Raw genomic sequence first — 20,319 nt, 5'->3', positions numbered from 1 at the left:
GAGCACAGCTGTTTGTAAGAGACCTGCAAACCACCTGACACGATGACTCCTTGGAGAGCATTTGGTCATCTAAAGACTCAGCTCTCAGACCATTAACTGTGCTGGTCTGGCCCCATGACTTCTTCCTCTTCTTTTGAGATTCCAGGCTGTAATTATCTGCAGAATATGCCTTGATGGGTTTACTTCTCTTCTCTTCTCCCATCATGAGGTCATGCCAATTACTTTCAATCCCTTTCTGCTCCCCACAACTGCCTGTGTTTGTGTCTCCGAGCTGGCTACTCTTGGACCAAAACTTCTGAAAATCACTCTTCATGAAAGAGATGGACAGTTTCATATTGAGCCACTTCTTAAGAGAGGTTTTCTTTGCAGAATCTTTACAAGGCTTAGTGCACCTGTCCATATCCACAGCAGATAATGATTTTGCTCTAGGCTTGGTGAGGGCAGCGGGAGGCTCACTATGTGAGGATGTAGTAACAGACTTCAAGGATTCTGGGTTCCCTAAAAAGGGTAAAATAGGATGAGGTAATTTCCACACAGGCTTTTCTGAAGTTCGTTTAGGCATGTCAAAGGGGGATGACGATGACATACCATGGTTTGAGGCACACAAATGATTTCTTTCTAGAATCTTCTCTGAATTTTTTTCTTCATTTGAGGGATATGAACTTTTCTCCACAAGTTCCTCCGAGGCAGCCTTTTTAAGTACTCCTGCAGCAGGCAAGCTGTGTCTTTGAGGTTTTTTGGGGACAATTTTTGAGGAACTTTCCTCTGTTACTATAGATTCCTTTTGCATTTGAGGGACAGACACTCCCAAGTTACAGGCAGTAGGCAGATGTTCATTGTACGTTAATTTGAGTTGCTTTGGCAGGCTCAAAGATAGAGTACTGCATCTTATAAAACTGGTCCCTTGGTCCGTGGCAAGTGCCATGCTAGCACCGTCTACTGATGTACCATCAGAACTCAAATTAGAGTCTGTATCTAAAGAAGGTGCCACTTTTTCAAAGGAAGATGTTTCCTGACACATGGCTTGTGAATTGACTAAATCTTGACTGTCATCGTTGGAGTTGCTATTCAGTTCACTATTATTTCCTGGTTTCACTTTGTCCACCTGTTCTTGGTTACACAAAACATCCTGATGAAGAACACTGACTTTGTTGTTCTTCAAACTGTCCTCAATAAGACAAGACGAGCTGTTGTTGAAATTCTCTGGTTCTTCAGTACTTTCATTAGGAGTGTCTATATACTTTTGGCGTAACAGGCGAGCAGGACGTGTTTTTCTGGGCTTGGGAGTTGGAAATCTGGGGGTACACGGTACTAAATGAATTTCTAAGGGACCAAGGTCTTCAACTTCTGTTTTCTTACTAACTCCATCTGAAGATATAAAAGTATTCCTTTTTCCATTTTCTAGAGCTTCTTGATCAGATGAATGAAAGTGACTATTTCTTTTTTCACTGCTGTTCTGACAAGTTTCAGGACTTTGAAACTCATCCCTAGGAAGCTGTACGTGGCAGTTGTGATGAACAGGAAGTTTTACAAAGCTCGACAGAGAAGGTGACAAATCTGCAAGTTCAATTCTGAATTGTCTGTTGGAATTACAGCCACCATTCCTCTCTGGGTTGTCTGTGGATCTGTGCTTCTTCAGGGAACTTACAGGTGACATCTGTTGTGTTAAAACATCTTTGAGCTTTCCTTCTAGGATGCTTGCCTTTAAAACTACCCCACTCTGGTTCTTGTGTTTTTCACCACGAGAATCCCACCTACTCTTGGTTTTTATAGTCAAAGAGGACTCATCAATTTTACTATTTTGTAAATTTTCTTTCATTTCTAGGGGCTCTAAAACAAGCTGCTTTACATATGAATCTTCTCTATTCCCAAGCTTATGGACACACTCAGACCTGCAGGAATATATTGGTAAAATATAATCACTGCTCTGATCCTCAACATTTTTGCAATTAAAGTTGTCAGTGCTTTCAGGTAATTCCAGTTTATGCTCCTCCAGGTTCACAGAGATTGTTCCTGATGATGACTGCCCAATGTCTCGGACAGGTGAGCTCTTCAGAACTTTCAGTTTCGGTGCGATTGCTGGTTTGGTTTTCTTTGTTGATTGTGGACCACTAGCAATCACAATGTCAGGTTTAGGTGCAACCGGTGGAGGAGATGGCTTATTATTTGCTACCACAAACTTTGGCTTGGGGGCCACTGGTGGCTTCTTTTTTTTTTTTTTTTTTAAAGATTATAAAATTGGTTTATTGTAAAAGCAATTCAAGAATAACCAGTTAAAACCTTATCCCCATACTACCCAATACAACCAAAAAGCATTAAACACTTTTACATTAGGAACAAGAACATAAAACAAGAAAGACCACATCAAAGCTATGATTCAAACTCAAAAAGAGAAAGAACTCTTAAATCTCTTCCAGGTCACTACAACGGTATGATAAGATCAAAGCACTATGTCAGGTACACAGCACTGCTACAACACTGAGGTATAACTGGGCAAATTAAATCTGGGAGGACCCGAAGACTATGTATTTTTGCTTTGTGGGTGTTCTTAAGTGATTGAAATTTTAGGAACAACTGCCTTTAATGATAGCAAGATGCAAAATAAGTCTTTATTGAAGAGAAAGTTTATAAAGTTTTCTATCAAGGTCCCAGTACTCTTCACAACCCACTCCCACCTTCCCACCCTCCCCCTAAGCTAAAGCTACTCTGCTGATATATAAGATATGATTTTAATTTGTGACTTACTGGCAAATTATAGGCACTAAGTAGCTCTGATCTGCACATTAAAAACAACATGCTATCTCATCCAAATGCTCAATTATGCATTCTAGGTAGAATTTCATTATTGTTCTAAAACTCAATGCATTTGCACACTGGCCATCCCCACCCCAACTTGATTCAACACTGAATCTTTCTGCTGTTTTTAAGATAAAAGCCGAGTCAAATTATTATGAACAACAACCCATGAATCATTATATATAATACAGTGATTGCATTTTTCTTGAGCACTGAAAAGTACTTAAAATAAAACTTCTTACTTCCACTTTTGCACTCCTCCAAATTGAAGGGTCAAAATACTTGGATTTTGTAATTCGAAAAAGGAAAAAAAAAAAAAAATCTACCTTCCGGAGCTGAAGCTTTTTCATAGTAGCTGAACCCAGGAAAACAGATTCTGTCTGTTATAAACCCTTGAAAATAAGGGCTTATGCTAGAAGCACTGAAAGACCCTTAAATCACAGAGATACTAGCTGGTACCACTCTAATTCATAACCACTACTTTATAGCTTATATATTGAAGAGTAAATTCATGCTCACTTTGTTCATTAAAAAATAGTCTTTGGAAACCATTATTACTCCTGTAGACACATACTCTAGTTATATCTCTTCCTGTAAAAATAAAGGTATAATCATGATTATCTCTACTACTTTGCTAAATTCAACAACCAATATACATTTATTAATCTGATCACTTTACCAGCTAACTCATGACCTTATATTAGTCTACATACTACCTAGAGGTTTAATTTTCAGCATGTGAAAGTAGGAGCAAGTTTTGTTAAGAACAATCCTGTAGGGAATGAGGATGTAGCTCAAGCACTTGCCTAGCACAAGCAAGGCCTCAGATTCAAGCCCCAGCACTTGGGGTGGGGTGGGTGGAGGTGTGGCTTCGGGAGGGTTGTCTACTCTGTTTACAAGAACAATTTTATAGAAAATATTTTAATCTAGTCTTCAATGTACTCATTATAAATGAGAACTGAAGTACCAGAGTTTACTTCCAAAACTAAGGCGAGTGTAAATTTCCAAAGCTGAAGGAAGGTGAGTTGCTGTAAAGCTCACTTCTGTCACGTACATCATAAACCTACTCAGTGATTTCTAAGACTCAAACTTGTACAAGGGAGAAAATAAAACCATTTCTAGTCTGCTCCTTTCCAATTCATCAGGTATTTATCATGTGCCCAGAGAGCAAAGAGTATTCCTTTAGGCACTATCCTTAGTAATAGCCCTTTTAGAAGACAAAACTATCTCAAACATCTGCAGATTGTCCCAACCAGATTAAAACTGCTTGTGAGATATGCACTACTAGTCATGTATTATAAATGTATACATTCAAAGCTACCGTTTTAAAAATAAATTGGAAAGTAGGGAAACTTAAAAAAAAAAAAGTACATTCTGCTATCACTTTATTATAAACACTGTGTATATGTGTGTATGTGTGTGTGTGTGTTTAGAGAGCAGATAATCAAGATTTAAATAAGATGGCAAAAAACTCAGGAAATGTAAATTTTATCAAAAGAACTACAATAAATGTCCCAAACTACAACTATAAACAGATTAAACAGATTTACTAATAGAGTAATTTGCCTAAGTTTCAACAAAACCAACCAACCAACACAAACAAAAAAAACCAAAAAAAAAAAAAAAAACACAAACAAACAAAAAAAACCCACCAGAAAACCCAAAACATCCACAAAAATATCCACCCAAACCTATACTAGAGTATGTGGCAATAATTAATATATTTCTATGGAAATTGTCTCATGCCTTAAGCTCCTAAAATAAAATCAAGGTCACTATGTGACTAATGATAGCACTAGGAGGAAAAAACAAAACACTGAAAATAAGTCTTCAGCCTTGGTTTCAGCTACCTCTTCAAATTAGCATTAAGTACTTAATATCAGATACAACATTTTTGGCTTGTTAGACCAGTAAGACATGTTTTTCCATTGGCCAAATGCAGCTGAAGAAGCAACTGTGAACAAACTAAATGCTGTGACATGAAGCATCTGATTTCCAAGTCTGAGTCAAATATCTAACTGGGCAAAAGGAATGACATCCATCATCCAAACAGGCTCACTTCCCCCAGCCCCCCAAATAAACAGTAGTTATAATAGCAAAGAATTTTTTTGTTGTTTTGGGGTTTTGTTTTTTTTTTTTTTTTTGATTCTTTAGGGCCAACTGTGAAAGAGGTCAGCAATATATTAACAGCAGCAATGGACAAGGAAGAGCAAAATAGTGGATGAAAGAATCTTGCTGGACGTTTGTTTGTTCATATATATATATATATATATATATATATATATTTTTTTTTTTTTTTTTTGTTGTTGTTGTTTGTTTGTTTGTTTGTTATTAGCCAGAAAACTGCAGCTGGCTTATTTGGAAATTTCAGGCACACGTCTCATCTCCTTAGATCCTTCACAGATTTAGAATTCAGTCTACCTGAGGGCTTTATAGCCAGGTAAGAAAGCTTTCTTTATCTAGCTTGGTGGCAGCCAAAACAGATTCCATGTCATTAAGGATGTCAGAACTCAGAGCTTCCTGAAGACTGGGCATCAACTCCTCTCCTTCTATGTTCATTCCATCTCCTTCCAGTGTTCCAAGGTCCACATTTGTCCCAGGAATGGCTTCAAGGTAGTCTGGAAAACGGTTCTGCTGTGAGGGCAGGGTGCTTTGGTTGATAGTATCACCTGTATCCATTTCATCAACACTGTTCAGGAAGTCATCTGGGGTTCGAGGGACACTGTAGCTGCTCATGCTTAGTCCACTGTCTGTACTGTCATCTCGAGAGTGATAGGTGCCACTGTTAAGAAAGGGATCTGAGCTATTGGTCGTCATTGTTCTCAATTCCTGAGACATCCCAGGAGAAGACACCGGATTTTGAGTTCCACCATCCTGCTCCAGTGTTGGTAATTGGCTACGAAGAGCTAATTCCTGCCGAAGCAGTTCTTGCTGTTTCAATCGCAGTCTCTCTTTCTCCATCTGCAATTGTTGCAGCCTCATCTGTTGCTGCTGGTTGGAGTTGCCACTACCCATAACACCTCCTTGTGGGCTCTGGGGAGCCAAAGGTGGTGGTTGTTTCACTGGAGCACTCTGACTGATTCTCTGGTTCATGGCAAAACGAGGGTCAAGCCTTGGGTCTAGCCAAGAGGTGGTCTTGTTCTTATGGTTTATATAGTAAATTTCTCCATCCTGAGTCATGGCTTGCTCCCATCCATCAGGAAGAGGACCTGAGGGCGTGTTCATCAAATTCTGCTGCACCGGTGGACTGGTTGGGGCTGGAACATTCATCTGAGATAGCATGGCCTTCCTGGGGTCTTGCCATGTTGTAGTCTGATCAATGTGATTTAAGAAGTATCTCTGACCAGAAGATGTCTTGGCCATCTCCCAGCCTGCTGGCAGAGGTACATCATCAGGTATCTCAAAAGAAGACTGCCGAAGATGTTGAGCTGTAGGTGTAGCTGCTGGGCCAGAGACTACTCCAGTGGGGGTCAGTGTCCCAGGAGAAACTGCTCCTAGCTGCAGGGAAGCTGGAGAGGAATGAGCTCAAACATGCTGTGGAGTCAGGGCTCCTGCAGTGCCTGCATCAGTACTGGCCTGTCGGGAGTGAGATTTGGGCTCCGGCGGCTTGAAGAAGGAGTCAGGCAGTTTCCGGAGCCTCATGGGCACGGTCTGGGGCACGTTGGCCGTCTTGGGGTTCATGACGGCGTTGAAAAGTGCCTCCAGGTCGGTCTCCGAGTCCCCCCGGACGTGTACGATCTGGTGCCCGGCTGGGGGGGCCTGCTGCGCCGCCTGGGAGGGCCTGCTGAGCCGCCTGGGACGCCGGGGGTGCCGGCTGCCCAGGCCCGGAAGTCGGGCCCTGCCCCTGGGGGGGCTGTGCGGGCGGCTGCCCTTGGCCCTGGGGGGCCGGCTGGGGCTGCGGCTGCTGCCCGGGATCCATGGCTTCTGCCTCCCGCGACGCGCACCCCCTGGCCAGGCGGCGAGGGCTCGGCCCGGACGCCCCGGCTCGACGGGCCGAGACGCGAGAATCGGCGAGGGCGGCGCTGGGCGGCGGGAGCGGCGCTATCCTCGCTCTCAGGGCCGGGGGCTGCGCCGCGGCCCCGCATCCCCCGCCCCGGCGCCTCCGCCCCCGCCCTGCGCCCCGGCTCCACTGGTCTGGCCACTGGTGGCTTCTTGATCGGCGGCAGAAGTCATGATTTCCCAGAGCAGCTCGCCTCCCCGCTCGCTCCCCTCAATCCATGTTCCCCTTTCACTCCATTGTTTTCAGAGTTTGGGCAGAAGAGAAAAGCCCCCGCAGAGCCCACATTCTGTCCCGTGCCACCGCGGGGAAACCGAGCGCCGCACAAAGGATGCAGCCGGCTCCAGCTACCCTACTGCGCTCCTGGGCGGGAGTCGCTGGTAGCAGGCGGGCCAATATTTATTTTTAGTTATCCGCAGACACAACATCTTTGTTTGTATGTGGTGCTGAGGATCGAACCCAGGCCGCACGCATGCCAGGCGAGCGCGCTACCATTTGAGCCACATCCCCAGCCCATATTATATTGATATATATTTAATATGCATAAAACTACTTATTTTATGCACACAATTTAATGAGTCTGACACAGCTACCCATTTTTGTTTCTATGTGCATATAGGGATAGATATGATATTTATTTGGGAAGAGGTCTAACTGATGTTGAGAATGGTTATATTTGATTATTAAATTATGGAATACTTTTTAATTTTAAATAACTTTTGAATTTCTATTTTAACATGTGTCAATCGTAGAAAAACACTAGTTCATTCTAAAAGAAAAATATAAATCTGGGGAAAATATTTTGAATCTTTTGTACAGTTTGTATTTCTTTTGCTAAGTATTTCTTTTACTAAGCACCTTTGCTTAATTATTGATTATGACATTGCCAAAAATTTCTGATTTTTAAAGAGTATACAATAGTCTTGATGAACATGTTAACCTTGCTTTTCTGTTATAAATACAAGTTGAAATTTAAGTGATAACTAACTATGTTGTAATTATGTAAATAAATAATCAACCATCAATGAAAGTACAGAAACACATTCAACAACATTATTGACTGTTGTGGTTTAGATCTAAGAATGTCCCTGGAAAACTCATGGGTTAGACAGGGCAGTAATGTTCAGAGGTAAAAACCTCATCAAGTGGATTAATTCACTTGGAGTATTAATAATTTGAATGAATTACTGGGTAGTTAACTGTAGGCAGGTGAGGTGTGGCCAGAGGAAATAGATCATTGAGTGCATGATGATGGTCTATTAAATATTGTTCCTGGCTTCCCTCTCTCTTTCTTTCTCTCTTTCTTTTCTGACTGCCATAACCTTACAGCTTTCTGTCTCCACACTCTTTGGCCACGGTTTTCTGCCTCACCTCAGACCAGAACAATGGGTCAGCTGATTACACACTGAGGCCTCTGAAACCCTGAACCAAACTAAACTTTTCCTTCTCTGTGTTGTTCTTCTCAAATATTTTAGTCACAGCGATGAAAGGTTGAGTTAGACACTGAACTACTTAGTTGGGTAAACTATTCAATTTATAAGATGCCTATGAATATAACTATATAATTTAAGACTGCCCAAAGAAATACTCTGTCCTAAAGATATTATCACAGGTCAATGTCACCAATTCTCAAGACAAAGAAGAAGAATTTTTCCAGAAAAGAATTGGCAGGTAAAATACTACTAGTGGTTTTGTCTAAAAACAATCACCTTTTGAAAAGCATTTTCAGACTTTTTGTTTTCATAACATAGGCCCTGCAGAATTTAATGGAATCTTAGGCCAAGGCACAAACTCTTCTAAATAGACACCTTCAATTTTTACATGAAGTTAAAAAGAAATGTTTACAACAGAATTTTTAGTAGGAAAAGAAATGCTAAAAGCTATGATGTTCACCAATATGTAAACCTTATAGGGGCATGGGGTTATGGGCTGCTGTTTTAATTGCTCTGTCTCTAGTATCAGCAACAGTGAGAGTTTTGAAACTATCAAACAAATTTATCTATAAATCTATAAAATAATAAAGATTAATAAATTCTAATAGTACAGTGTTGATTTTATCTTCTCCCTTTTTGCTAACCTGTCCTTTTCCTGTAACAACTGAAGGAAGATGTAATATAGGTCAGAAGACAGGGAAAGCAAAAGAAATCTGAGAGAGACAGCTGATACCCCAAATCTTTTCTCCTTTCTACTCAGTAAAATTCCACCATTATACTACATTGGATATGTATCTTGAAAGGATAGATAAGAGAGTTCCTCAAATTAGCATGGATCAGATTTATAAATGTTAGATCAAAAGTTTAAGATTATGATTGAGAGAGAAAATTTGAAATCCACACTTGGTACCTGTTGGAGTTTAGGCAAACAAATTGAACTATATCCCAGGTTGTGCACCTTAAAATTATGGTGATCCTGTAGAGTTAAGGATTAGAGGATAAGAATTCTAGTATAATCCTGGATCTTGTCAAAACCCAACAAATGTAAGTCTGTAGTCCATTATATTCTGAAAGTTTTCACAAGGAATACAAATCTATTTAAAATATCAAGGTTTAGCACTGAAAACTTGATAAAACTAAACTGAAGACATTTTAAATATATTATTTGGTTTGAGCATTTATACTATTTAAATATTTTCCACATTCTACTTAATTTTAATGATGAAAGTAGTTTTAGTTGATTTTTTTCTTTGTTCTATTTCATTAGCTGAAAATTGCAATTCTCATTTGCCTTTTGCAATCTTATGAAAAATTTGGTTCTCAAAGTATACTTGAAAATTGGCATTGTTCTGCCTTGAAGAATATGAGCCTATTTTCTTTATTTAAATGCATTTTAAAATAGGTTTTCTAACAAATTAGATGCAAGAAATTGTATCTGGTTTTTGGCAATGACTGTCTTTTACTACCTGTGGCGATAAAAACATCTCTTCCTATGGTGATAAAAGGATATTTAACATTCTATTGTGTCAAATTATCTGTAGTTAAGTTAAATGGGAATTTGCATAGTAGGAAAAAGTAATGTTCTACAAGTTTTTAATAAACTAGATCATCACAGAAGAAACTAGTTTACTTACTAACAGATAATCTGCAAACGTAAATCTTTAACAGATGCATTAGCTCTAACTGCCTGGTGCTAAGATTTGAGATTTGAGATCCATTCTAGTTTGTTATATTATTATTATTTTATTTTTAATTTATCTTTATTTGTTCTAATTAGTTATATATGACAGTAGAATGCACTTTGAAATATCATATATAGATGGAGTATAATTTCTAATTCTGATTGTACATGGTGTAGAATTCCACCAATCATATAATTACATATGTATATAAGGTAAAAATATCTGATTCATTCTAGTATCCTTCCTACCCCATATTTCCTCCTCTCTCTTTAAACCACAAATTCAAATTCATCTGTGTAATTTAGCACTTGTATGTCAATAACAAAGTTACTGTGTTAGTTGCTACAAAAAACAACTTCTAATCAACTACAATTAACTCATATTCTTTGGGGGGGTGTTAAGATTTGGATGTGAGGTGTCCTCCAAAAGCTCATGTGTGAGACAATTCAAGAAGGTTTAGACTACAGATGATTGGGTTATGACAGCCTCAACCAATCAGTGAATCAATCTCCTGAAGGGACTACTTGTGTGGTAACTGAAGGTGGATAGGGTGTGGCTGGAGGAGATAGTTCCTTGAGGGCGTTCCTTTGGCACATATATTTTGTATCTGTGAATGGACTCTTTCTCTATTTCATGATCCTCCTGTGAGCTGCTTGCCTATGCCACAGGCTTCCACCATGATGTTCTGCCTCACCTGAAGCCCTAAAGAATGGAGCCAGCTGTCTGTGGACTGAGATCTCAGAAACTGTGAGCCCCAAATAAATATTTCCTCCTGTAAAATTGCTCTTGTTGGGGCTTTTAGTCACAGCAACAAAAAAGCTGACTAAAACGGTGTGGTGTGTGTGTGTGTGTGTGTGTGTGTGTTTTGTACTGAAGATTTTAGCCAGGGATAAATAATCACTTAACTAACCTTTTTTAAATTTTTGAGACAGGGTCTCACTAAGTTTCCCAAGCTGGTCTGGAACTTGAGATCTTCCTGCCTCAGGCTCCAAAGTCACTGAGATTATAGTTGGGCACCATCACACCTTGCTGATATTTATTTTTAATGTGAAATTATGGAACTGAATCAGTAACCTAGGAGAAGCATAAATGAGGAAATCTGAGACAACTATATGTGACAATGGCCTTAGGCCTGAGCCCAAGCAACTCCATTTTAAAAAACTCCAGTTTGAAAACTCCAGTCTCATCAGACGCACCTAACAGAGCCCTCCAGTATGGCCTCAGACAAGTTACTTCCCCTCACCTTGATAAGCAGAGTGAAGCCTCTGGCAGGCTGTCCTCTCCTGATAAGAGGGAAAGGTGAGAAGATCAGGGTGAATACCATCAGACCAGATGTTTCTGATCCCAGGGTAAATGATGTCATGAAGAAATCCAGTGGTAGCTGATAAGGATTGAAAAAAGGGTCAAAAGCCCCAAATTTAGTATAAATAATAGAGCTGATGAACAGGGATTCAGCCAGCCCAAACAAGAGTGCACTGGAGCTGAAGAGCCTGATGAGGACCTGGACTGACATCCCATCGTTGGTCATCATTTTCCTGATCCTCTGTGTGATCCTCACCACTCTCAAACTCTACCGCAGTGAGAGTGGTAGAGAGCCGCAACTTCTCCCTAGGACCCTTTCCTCAACTGGCTGACCACACCACACCAGGAAAAGCCTGCCTTGGTTCTGGACCTGATCACGTGGTCTGAGTGAGTGTGCATCTGCTGGACTTACAGCCTAAAGTTTAAGACTTTTGAACTTAATAAGCAGAGGATAATGTCTGTCATTGGCCTGTCATTATTGTGTTTTGCAGTGCTTAGAATTAATCTAGAATTATTTGCTGTGAATTGATTATGTCTATTGCAGTGCTTGGCATAAATGATTGTCATTTTCTTGATTAAGAACCTATAGAGTGAAATTATATTGAGTGATTTGAGTGAGTAAAGCTTTGGAAAGGGCAGAAGCACGTGGACATTCTTTATTTCTCTCCCTTGCCTGCATATGTCTCAATTTTGCCCCCTCATGACATTGTAATTCAAAAATTATTTATAAAGGAAATACTTTAGGATATATTATTAAAATTAATTTAAGTAATTACTTGTGTAGAGAGAAGCTTATCTAAACATAGCTTGAATACACTATAAAATCAAAGAGAAAACCAAACATAGCTCTTCAAAGAGTCTTATTCAAATGTATATTTAAATAATATGAAATAAGAAATAGTTTTTAAGTGGAAAACTTCAGATAAAGATATTGGTCAATCACTAAATATAATTTATTACCTTCTAATGCCTAAAAAGCAAGTTTATTTATTTATCTATTTTTGTTTTACTTGTTTTGTCTCAATTATACAAAATGGTGGGTTTCATTGTAGCATGTTTATATATAAAGATAAACAGTTTGATTAATTTCACCCCCAGTGCCCCATCTTCCCTCCCTTCATTCATTCACTGTACCCTAATTGTCTCCATTTTACTGTCATAGAAACTCTTTTATATCCCTGCTCCAGTCTCCATATGATACCTTCTTCTCTTGATCCAACTTTACTTTATTAAAATTTGTGGTGTCCAATTCCATGTATGTTTCAGCAAGAAATCATTTTGTTCTTTTTTTAATGGCTGAGTAAAACTCCATTTTGAATATATATCCTCTTTTCTTTATCCATTTATCTGTTTACAGACACCTTTGCTGATTTTATAATTTGGCTGTTATGAGTTTTGCTGTGATAAATAAGGGGATGCAAGTATCTCTAAAGCATGCTGTTAGTTCTTTCACTGGAGCATATAGTGGGTCTATTTTTAGATTTTTAAGGAAAGTTTGAACTGATTTCCATTGAAGTTGTAATAATTTACATTCCCACCAACAGTGTGTACTCCTTTTCCCCCCAGGCATCCTTGCTGAATTTATTGTTATTTTTATTCTTTATAATTGCTATTCTAACTCAAGGGAGATGGAATCTCAGTGTAATTTTGATTTGCATTTCCGTGAAGACTGAAGATGTAGTCATTTTTATTTCTAATTTTGAGAAGTGTCTCCTCCCTGCCCACTTATTAATTGGATTGTTTGTTAATATTGATCTTTTTCTTTAGTTCTTTATATATTCTGGAAATTAATCATCTGTCCAAAGAGAAGATAGAAAATGTGTTTTCTTTTGAATTTTTTAAAAAAAGTTTTGCTAGTTAAAGGCCTAGTGGAAAATTGTTTATCAGTGAATGGATCTAAAATCTGTAGTGAGTTGTTTGTAGATACATGTTAAATTGGTAAATTTTAATTTGATCATTTGAATAACAGATAAAAATAAGTTTTTCAACCCAACAGTAAAAAACTTGCTCAACAATATGTATAAACCCTCCATATACACAGGATAGTTCATCACTTAAAGAATTAACAAAGTTAACACACCTCAGCTTTTAAGTAAAATTCTTAGTTTAAACATTTCGGTATGTATTAAATAGTTCACTACAGACTTTAGATGTACTCCCTGATAAAACAGCTTTTTATAAGAAATCTTTAATCTGCACAGTAAGAAACACCTTTAAGTAAGTGCATTTAAAACTAATTCATATATTATACATAGCAGTTTATGAAATAATTTAAATCACTGAACCGAAACAGGTAATAGTCCATCTTCTTGGTTGCATCTTTTCCATGTGTCTCCAAATACTCACCTTGAACATTAGTGTCACACATTGAAATAATGGATCAAAATAATTCTTTCAAAATCACTCTTTAAAGAAATATGTCTTTTGAATTATTTATTGGTTTCTTTGCCTAAGTTTTAGCTGACAATATATTTGCTTTTTTCATCACTGATAGTAGTTCCTTTGTGCTTTTACTTGCATTATGATTTGAACACAAATATCCTTAGAATAGTTTTCCTCTGAACTATTCTTTGATGACTTATTTCAGTAATACTGTGTCTTCCATTTTTACAGGATTCAAGAGAGCTCTTAGCCATTTTATTTTTGACAAATTCATTAAATTATGCTGAAAAAAGGCAGAACATTGATATTTGCAATTCATAGATTTTTAGAGAGATGTTACCTTGCAGATATAAAGGTAAGCAAAGTAAACTATGTTTATGGTCAAAGAGACGATAATTGTCAAAGTAGGAGGAGACCCCAAGTCTCATAATTTCCAATGTTGTGTCTTAAAGGCTATTTTATGTTAAATGTCCTTATTTCTGTAGTTCATCAGTAGACTAAAAATGAAAAGAAATAAATGTTTATTTTATTTCTTACCCTTTGCTATAGTTTCTTGATTTTTCTAAACTTGCTACCATGCCTAAAGGTTCCAACACAAATTCTCTATTCCTCTCTCTTTGTTAGCTCTTCTAAAAATTCTTACTTAATTCCTTACCTCAAGTCACCGCTAAAGAGACAAATGGATCTCAAATTTACATCTCCCACATTCTTATATCTCTAAGCCATTGAAATTTCCATCAGTTGAGCAAGCAGCACCAAAAATGTTAATATGCAAGAAAAAATACAAATTATAAAATTTAAAAAATAAAAGATAGAAATAATAAAAAAAATGTGAGTCTAAACATTAGTAAGAAAAGGCTTAATTCAGGGGGATTATAACATTAGGGAGGAAACTCTAATAAGAAGATGTGCAAGTGTTTTAAAGGGGCAGAAGTGACTTTCTTTTTATAAGAATGAGCAAGTAAGACTAGAAAAAGGTAGGTGTTGGAGAGTGGGAGGAGCAGGTAAAATCAGAGTTTGTGTTCCTGATTATCAGGAAGATCCATAAAGGATGAGTTGTTTCATGTTTCATGTTTCAGAGGTTCTTTAACCTGAGAAGCAAGTTAAACTTCAGAGGGAAGAGTAAATCCCAACTAAATTTTGGTTAAATCACACTACTGAGCATTTTTTCACATTAGTCTGTGAGATTAATTAGTTCATTTGTTAGGTAGAGAATAGGGATTTAAATATCTGTATCTGTCCTTGTCACATTTAATCAGGGGTATCCTTCCCTAGAGCTAGCTAAGTCATGTGTAGAAGGATGATTCTTTGTAGCAAGCTGCTTCCTGGTACACAAAATGGTAAATTTCTTAACATCACTATTTCTGGGAGTGCAGGGACACTGTGAAGTTCAATGCCGTCAGAACAAAAAACAGGTTTTTATTTAGCCTCATAGAATATTACTTTACTTCATGAAAATATTTTATCCTTCCAACTTTTTCATTCTCACCAATAATATAACCAAGTGTACTACATGTAGCTCTATGGACCAGAATCCACTAAGAGGATACTTGAAGTAACAGCACTTGATCAAATAACAGTCACACCAGTGGAAGGAAGATACCAAAACATGTGACACGAATTATTGGCCTTCCTCTTTGTCCACGTATTTCATGTCAATCATTGTTTTATCTAAAATAACCCTCAACTTTGGAGGGTTTTTGAAAAATCTTCAGAAGTTCAAAATACCCTTTCTACAGCTTTACATATTACTCTCTCATGTCCATTCCTACTGTCCTTTACTTGTTATCCCCTGGACCAACTCTGCTCTCCAAAATGCTATTTACCACTAACCCACTCTGTGTCCTCGACTGCTGCTCAGTGCTTTCTCTCTACTGTTTTTGGCATTATCAAAGACTCTGCCTCCTCTGTGGCTTCTCCAATGAAATTTGATTTTCTTCCCACCCAATGTCCTTGCAGGTTGCAAGTTTAAATCCATAATCCAGACTATTATTATATCAACTTTTTTTTCTGAAAACTTTCCTCCTTTGTGTTATTGTCAGTGAATAAACACTTAAGTGCAACCAGAAGATGTATAACTGTAATGCAGGGCATGAACTTAACCTTTTAACAGGTAGGGACATTGATAAGGAGAGGGAAAAAAAATCAGTTGAGAAAACACTGGAAAAGCAGCTTCTTTGGTTATTTGCCCTCAACAGCGTCACCACCAAACCTAATAGTATCCGTAACATTGTCAACTTTAAACATCTTATATGTGAATGATTCATGCTATACTAAATCAATCCCCTTGTTCTCTAAGTCTTTAGTTTTTGATATTTCTCTTAATTATTTTTTGAATAGGTAATCTGTTGACTCTGAAAGTATTCTTTGAGAATTCCTGTTCCTTCTCGTCTAAGTCACGACTTTCTTCCATTCTTAGTTAAAGTAACCATTTTAATGAGTGTCTTGGATCACTGTTTCATAAAATAAGCAAGAAGGAAAACAACAAATAACATTGATTTTAATTGTCTTCCCTTTCCTTTAGAGGAATTAACATAGTGTAGACACTATTTTTGACTTGCCCTTTTAACTTATTCATTTAACCTGGAAATCTTTTCAGAAAAAAATATACATAGAATCATTTTCTTTTTTTCAAATTATTAACTGTACATCATAGTTTATTTAACCAATTTCTTATTGTTGGAACCTCGTGGATTTTCTCTGTCTTTTGTATCTAAAACTTATAATTGCATAACCTTAGACATGTGTCATTCCTTACATTTGAGATTACAGACATAAACAGTATATATGATTATGTCTTCATATCTGCAAATAACTTCATTTGAATGGACTAACTGGGTAGTGACCATAGGCAGATGGGTAATGATTGGAGGACTTAAGTTACTGGGTATGAGCCCTTGAAGGGTTCTTCTTCCCTGTGGCCCTTTTCTCTTTTTGCTTTCCAACCTACTGCTGCCCTTCTACCTTGATGTTCTGCCTCAAGGGCCCAGAGCAATGGAGTTAGTTAGCTGACCACGGACTGAAACTCTGAAAGTGTGAACAAACAATGAATTTTTTTCTTCTAAGTTGTTCTTGTCAGGTGGGTACTTTGGTCAGAGAGATGAAAAGTTGACTAATACAATCTCTTTCCTAGAATTACACAGACTGCACTCCCCAAAAATTAACTCAAACTGGTTTCCTCTTCTCTTTCTCTGTTACATTGTTAAATTTTTATATTTTTCTGATATTATGAACATTAAATGACATTTAAAATGTAGATTTCATTTTCATGTCTTTTAAATGATGTTAAGCATGTTTCCAAATATTTAATGATCTTTTGTTAATTTTTCTGTGAATTATAAAACCATATGCCCTTGGACTTTTTTTACTAAGTTGTTGGTCTTCTTATAAATTCCTAGGAGATACTTCATCTTTTGTTCAACTTTTACATTTTGAATTTATCAACATTTTATTTTACAGATCCAAGATATTTTATTTTTCAATTTTTACTTTATAATTGACATTTTTGTCTGCATATTTATGGGAAAGAGTATGAGAATTTGACACATCTATGTAGCGTGAAATGATCAAATCAGAGTAATTAGCACTTCCATCTCTTTAAACATTGATCATTTCATGTCTAGGAAACTTCAGACTCTTTTAATTTACCTATTTCAAAATATATAATAAATTTTTATGAATTATATTTACCCTATGATTCTATTAAACACCAGAATTATTTCCTCCTATCCAACTGTATTTTGGTACCCATTATCCAATTTCTATTTAAGTTTTGAATAGTAAATAATCAGTGTTTTCCCTACTCTAAGCCTTCATAGGTATTTACCTATATGTTGTCTAGTGTTTTCACAAGTTGACATTTATGTTTCAACCTTTGCTATTTTGGGTAAAATAACTTACTACTCAATAATTTAATAGAATCTTATCAAAAGACTATTATTATCCTATTCACTGGAGCACCACTTTCATATAAAATTTTCATGTTTATTTCAGAGTTTTTCATAATTTTGTCTATTTTCTTGTAATGCTAAAGTTATAAAAGTTTAATAAGTGAGACTATTTGGTATGTTTTGGTATCTAAAATAACTGATGTTCCCTTACTGTTCTTAATTTTTAGGGGTTTTCCAGCCAGTGCTGATTAATTATTTTTCTACATAAACCTTAAAATCAACTAGAAAAATTTCAGAAGAAGAACAAAATAACTCTGTTGATACATTTATTAGATCTGTATTGCATTCACAAATTGACTTATGGATAATTGAAATCTTTTTGATGTTAAATCTACATATCTAAAACCATTGAAAGTAGTTTCATTTTCCAATGTCCTTTTGATTCCTACAGAATTTTACTTCTATAAATTGTATAGCTTTCTTGTTAAGTTTCTTCTTCAGTATTTTATTTTCTTTTTTAAATGGAAAATTCTCTTTCAATAATTATTTTTGTATATAAAGAATGTTGTTTTATATGAGTTACTTTTATGACTAGCCTAACCTACAATTCGAGTTTCTCTAGTATGCTTATTTTTTCTAATTATTATGACTAATATCACAAAAATATGTAAAGTAGGCATAGAGATAATGAAAAATTTTGTCTAGCCTTGGATTTAAAGCAATGTCCCCTGTTCTTCCCCACCTAGTAAATTGTTGAGTTTTAAGTCAAAATAAACTTTCTTTATGTAAAAAAAAATGGTTTTCTATTTTAATTTTGTGTAATCATTTTGAAAATCCAAAACAATGTTGAATTTTTTCCAATTTTGTCAAATGGATATAATCATATGGAATTTACTTTTTTATATAAAGTGGTGAATTTTGTAACTCTGCTTCTTTACATTGCATAGTATTAGTGTTTCTAAAATAAAGCCAGTGGGTTGATGTTTTGTTGTCTTCAAAATATTAGAGTTCTTGATCTTCTCCCTTAGTTCATAGATTTCTTCTTCAGCAACATTCATTCTGCAATTCAACTCATTTTTTTTAATCAACTATATTATTTTTCAGGTCCAAAAATTTCAGGCATTATGTTCAATGACATATGTTTCTTGATTATGGTTCCTATATTACCCACAATTTATCTTGTCTGGTCTTATAAATCTCCTTGTTCTGCTAATGATTGTCCATTATAATTTATTGTCTTTCTCATACAGTGGCTGTGCTAAAATCCCTTTTAATATTTTTTCTCATATCTCACTTTCTCTTGTAGCATTGGCCTTGTTATCCAGGTAAAGTGAATCTTTGCAGAGACACAAATGTCCTGTTATAGACTGCACAGTTTGGAGAACAGATGAGAGGTGTTTCTCAGGCTGAGGACTCAAGAACTTCATTCTCCATGGAGTAATCATTGTCTCTTGTAATTCAAGTAATTCACTTGCTACCTAAGCTGGATTGTTCTAAACTCATCCTGATTTTAATTCACTACTCTTTTCCAGTTCTGAGTGATATGTTTTTATTTATCTTATTTTGGGGAGCAATTGTGGCACTAAATTTAAAAATCAAGGATAGAAGGCCATGATGCACCTAAGTACATGCCTCCTGACCTCACTCACATATGCAAAGCTTTGCTCTTTTATACCATTGGATACTGCACTTTTAAAGTCACGATACTACCAATTCATATTTTATTTGTTGAACTTCATATTTTCACAGCTTTTATAATAGTTTAACAAACTCACGAGACTCCTCAGGCATTCTTCATTGTACAGTTCTGGGGGTTGTATAATGAAATATGCAGATAAATATTATTTTATCACACTTTGAGAAATTGGACATCTTAATGTCATTTTCTATTATGACTTTCTTTCTTTGGTCATTAGATTGACCAAAAATAGCTAAAGGTTATAAACTCATTGAGGCAATTCCTGGCTCTTGAGTTTAAGCATCAATACTATGTTTAACATACATTGGATAAAAGATACCCTTTTGAAAAAATGAACACTATAGATCCATATATAGAAAAATGGAACTGAAGCTTGTCCCTCAGTCTACACAAAAGTTAACTCAAACTGTATCAAAGTCCTAAGAATTAGACAAAAAACATTGAAGTCAATTGAATCAATGCTTCAACATAGAGATGCAGGAAATCCTACTGACTTCCTCAGTAGGGCTCTATAATAAAAATAATTAATAAGTGGAATGGCACAAAGTTAAAAGACCTCCACATAGCAAAACAAAGAATTAAGATCATGAAGAGAGAATCTACAGTGTTGGTAAAAATATTTGCTACCTAATGTTTCAATGAGTATGAATATACAAAATGTATAAAAAATGACTGGGGAACTGAATTAGAACAAGATATATTCTATGTTTTTATAATTATGTCAAAATGGATTCTACTTTCATGTATAAATAAAAAGAACCAAAAAAATTAATATGTAAAATCAAATAACCCAATCAATAAATGGGAAAATAAACCAGTTTACAAAAGAAAAATATAAATTGCCAGCAAGTATATGAAATAAGTTCAATATTCTTAGCAATTAGGAAAATAAAAAACAAAACTATACTGAGATTTTATCTTATTCCAATTAGAATTTCAGTCATCAAAAATACAAAAGTAATAATTGCAGGAGAGAATGTGTGGAAAAAGAAACCCTTTAACACTATTCGTTGGGTGGTCAACTAGTACAACTGCTATGGAAAGCAATATGAAATTTCCTCAAAAAGCTAAAGGATCCACCATATGACCTGACTATACCACTCCTTGGTATGTATCTTAAAGAGTGAAAGTCAGAATA

At 36.3% G+C, this 20,319-nt stretch overlaps 1 protein-coding gene, 1 long non-coding RNA gene and 1 pseudogene across 2 annotated transcripts in view; 1 reads left to right on the top strand and 2 right to left on the bottom strand.

Annotated features, from left to right (window-relative positions):
• The window catches only part of LOC124098934 (FYVE, RhoGEF and PH domain-containing protein 6-like), a 5,436-nt gene extending 2,290 nt beyond the window's left edge, over positions 1–3,146 (bottom strand). Inside the window, exons 1-2 of the mRNA XM_046453873.1 lie at positions 3,123–3,146; positions 1–2,206 (exon numbers count right to left, since the gene is read on the bottom strand). The exon at positions 1–2,206 is cut by the window's left edge and continues 2,290 nt beyond it. Of these exons, the coding sequence (XP_046309829.1) occupies positions 1–2,206; positions 3,123–3,146 (2,230 nt within the window). The remainder of the gene's footprint in view (positions 2,207–3,122) is intronic.
• A 1,956-nt stretch (positions 3,147–5,102) lies between these two features.
• On the bottom strand, positions 5,103–6,827 carry LOC124098941 (transcriptional coactivator YAP1-like; annotated as a pseudogene).
• A 388-nt stretch (positions 6,828–7,215) lies between these two features.
• Positions 7,216–19,013, top strand: LOC124098945 (uncharacterized). The gene is made up of 2 exons (XR_006853751.2): positions 7,216–13,947; positions 17,710–19,013. It is a non-coding gene; the product is annotated as an uncharacterized LOC124098945 (long non-coding RNA).
• The last annotated feature ends 1,306 nt before the right edge of the window (positions 19,014–20,319 follow it).

The sequence above is a fragment of the Marmota monax genome, unplaced genomic scaffold, assembly GCF_021218885.2.
Source record: "Marmota monax isolate L192 unplaced genomic scaffold, Marmota_monax_Labrador192_F-V1.1 WCK01_AAM20220418_F8-fsc00316, whole genome shotgun sequence".
NCBI classification, from domain to species: domain Eukaryota; kingdom Metazoa; phylum Chordata; class Mammalia; order Rodentia; family Sciuridae; genus Marmota; species Marmota monax.
The sequence above is the reverse complement of the archived record's forward strand: the minus strand, read 5'-3'. Positions and strand labels throughout refer to the sequence as shown.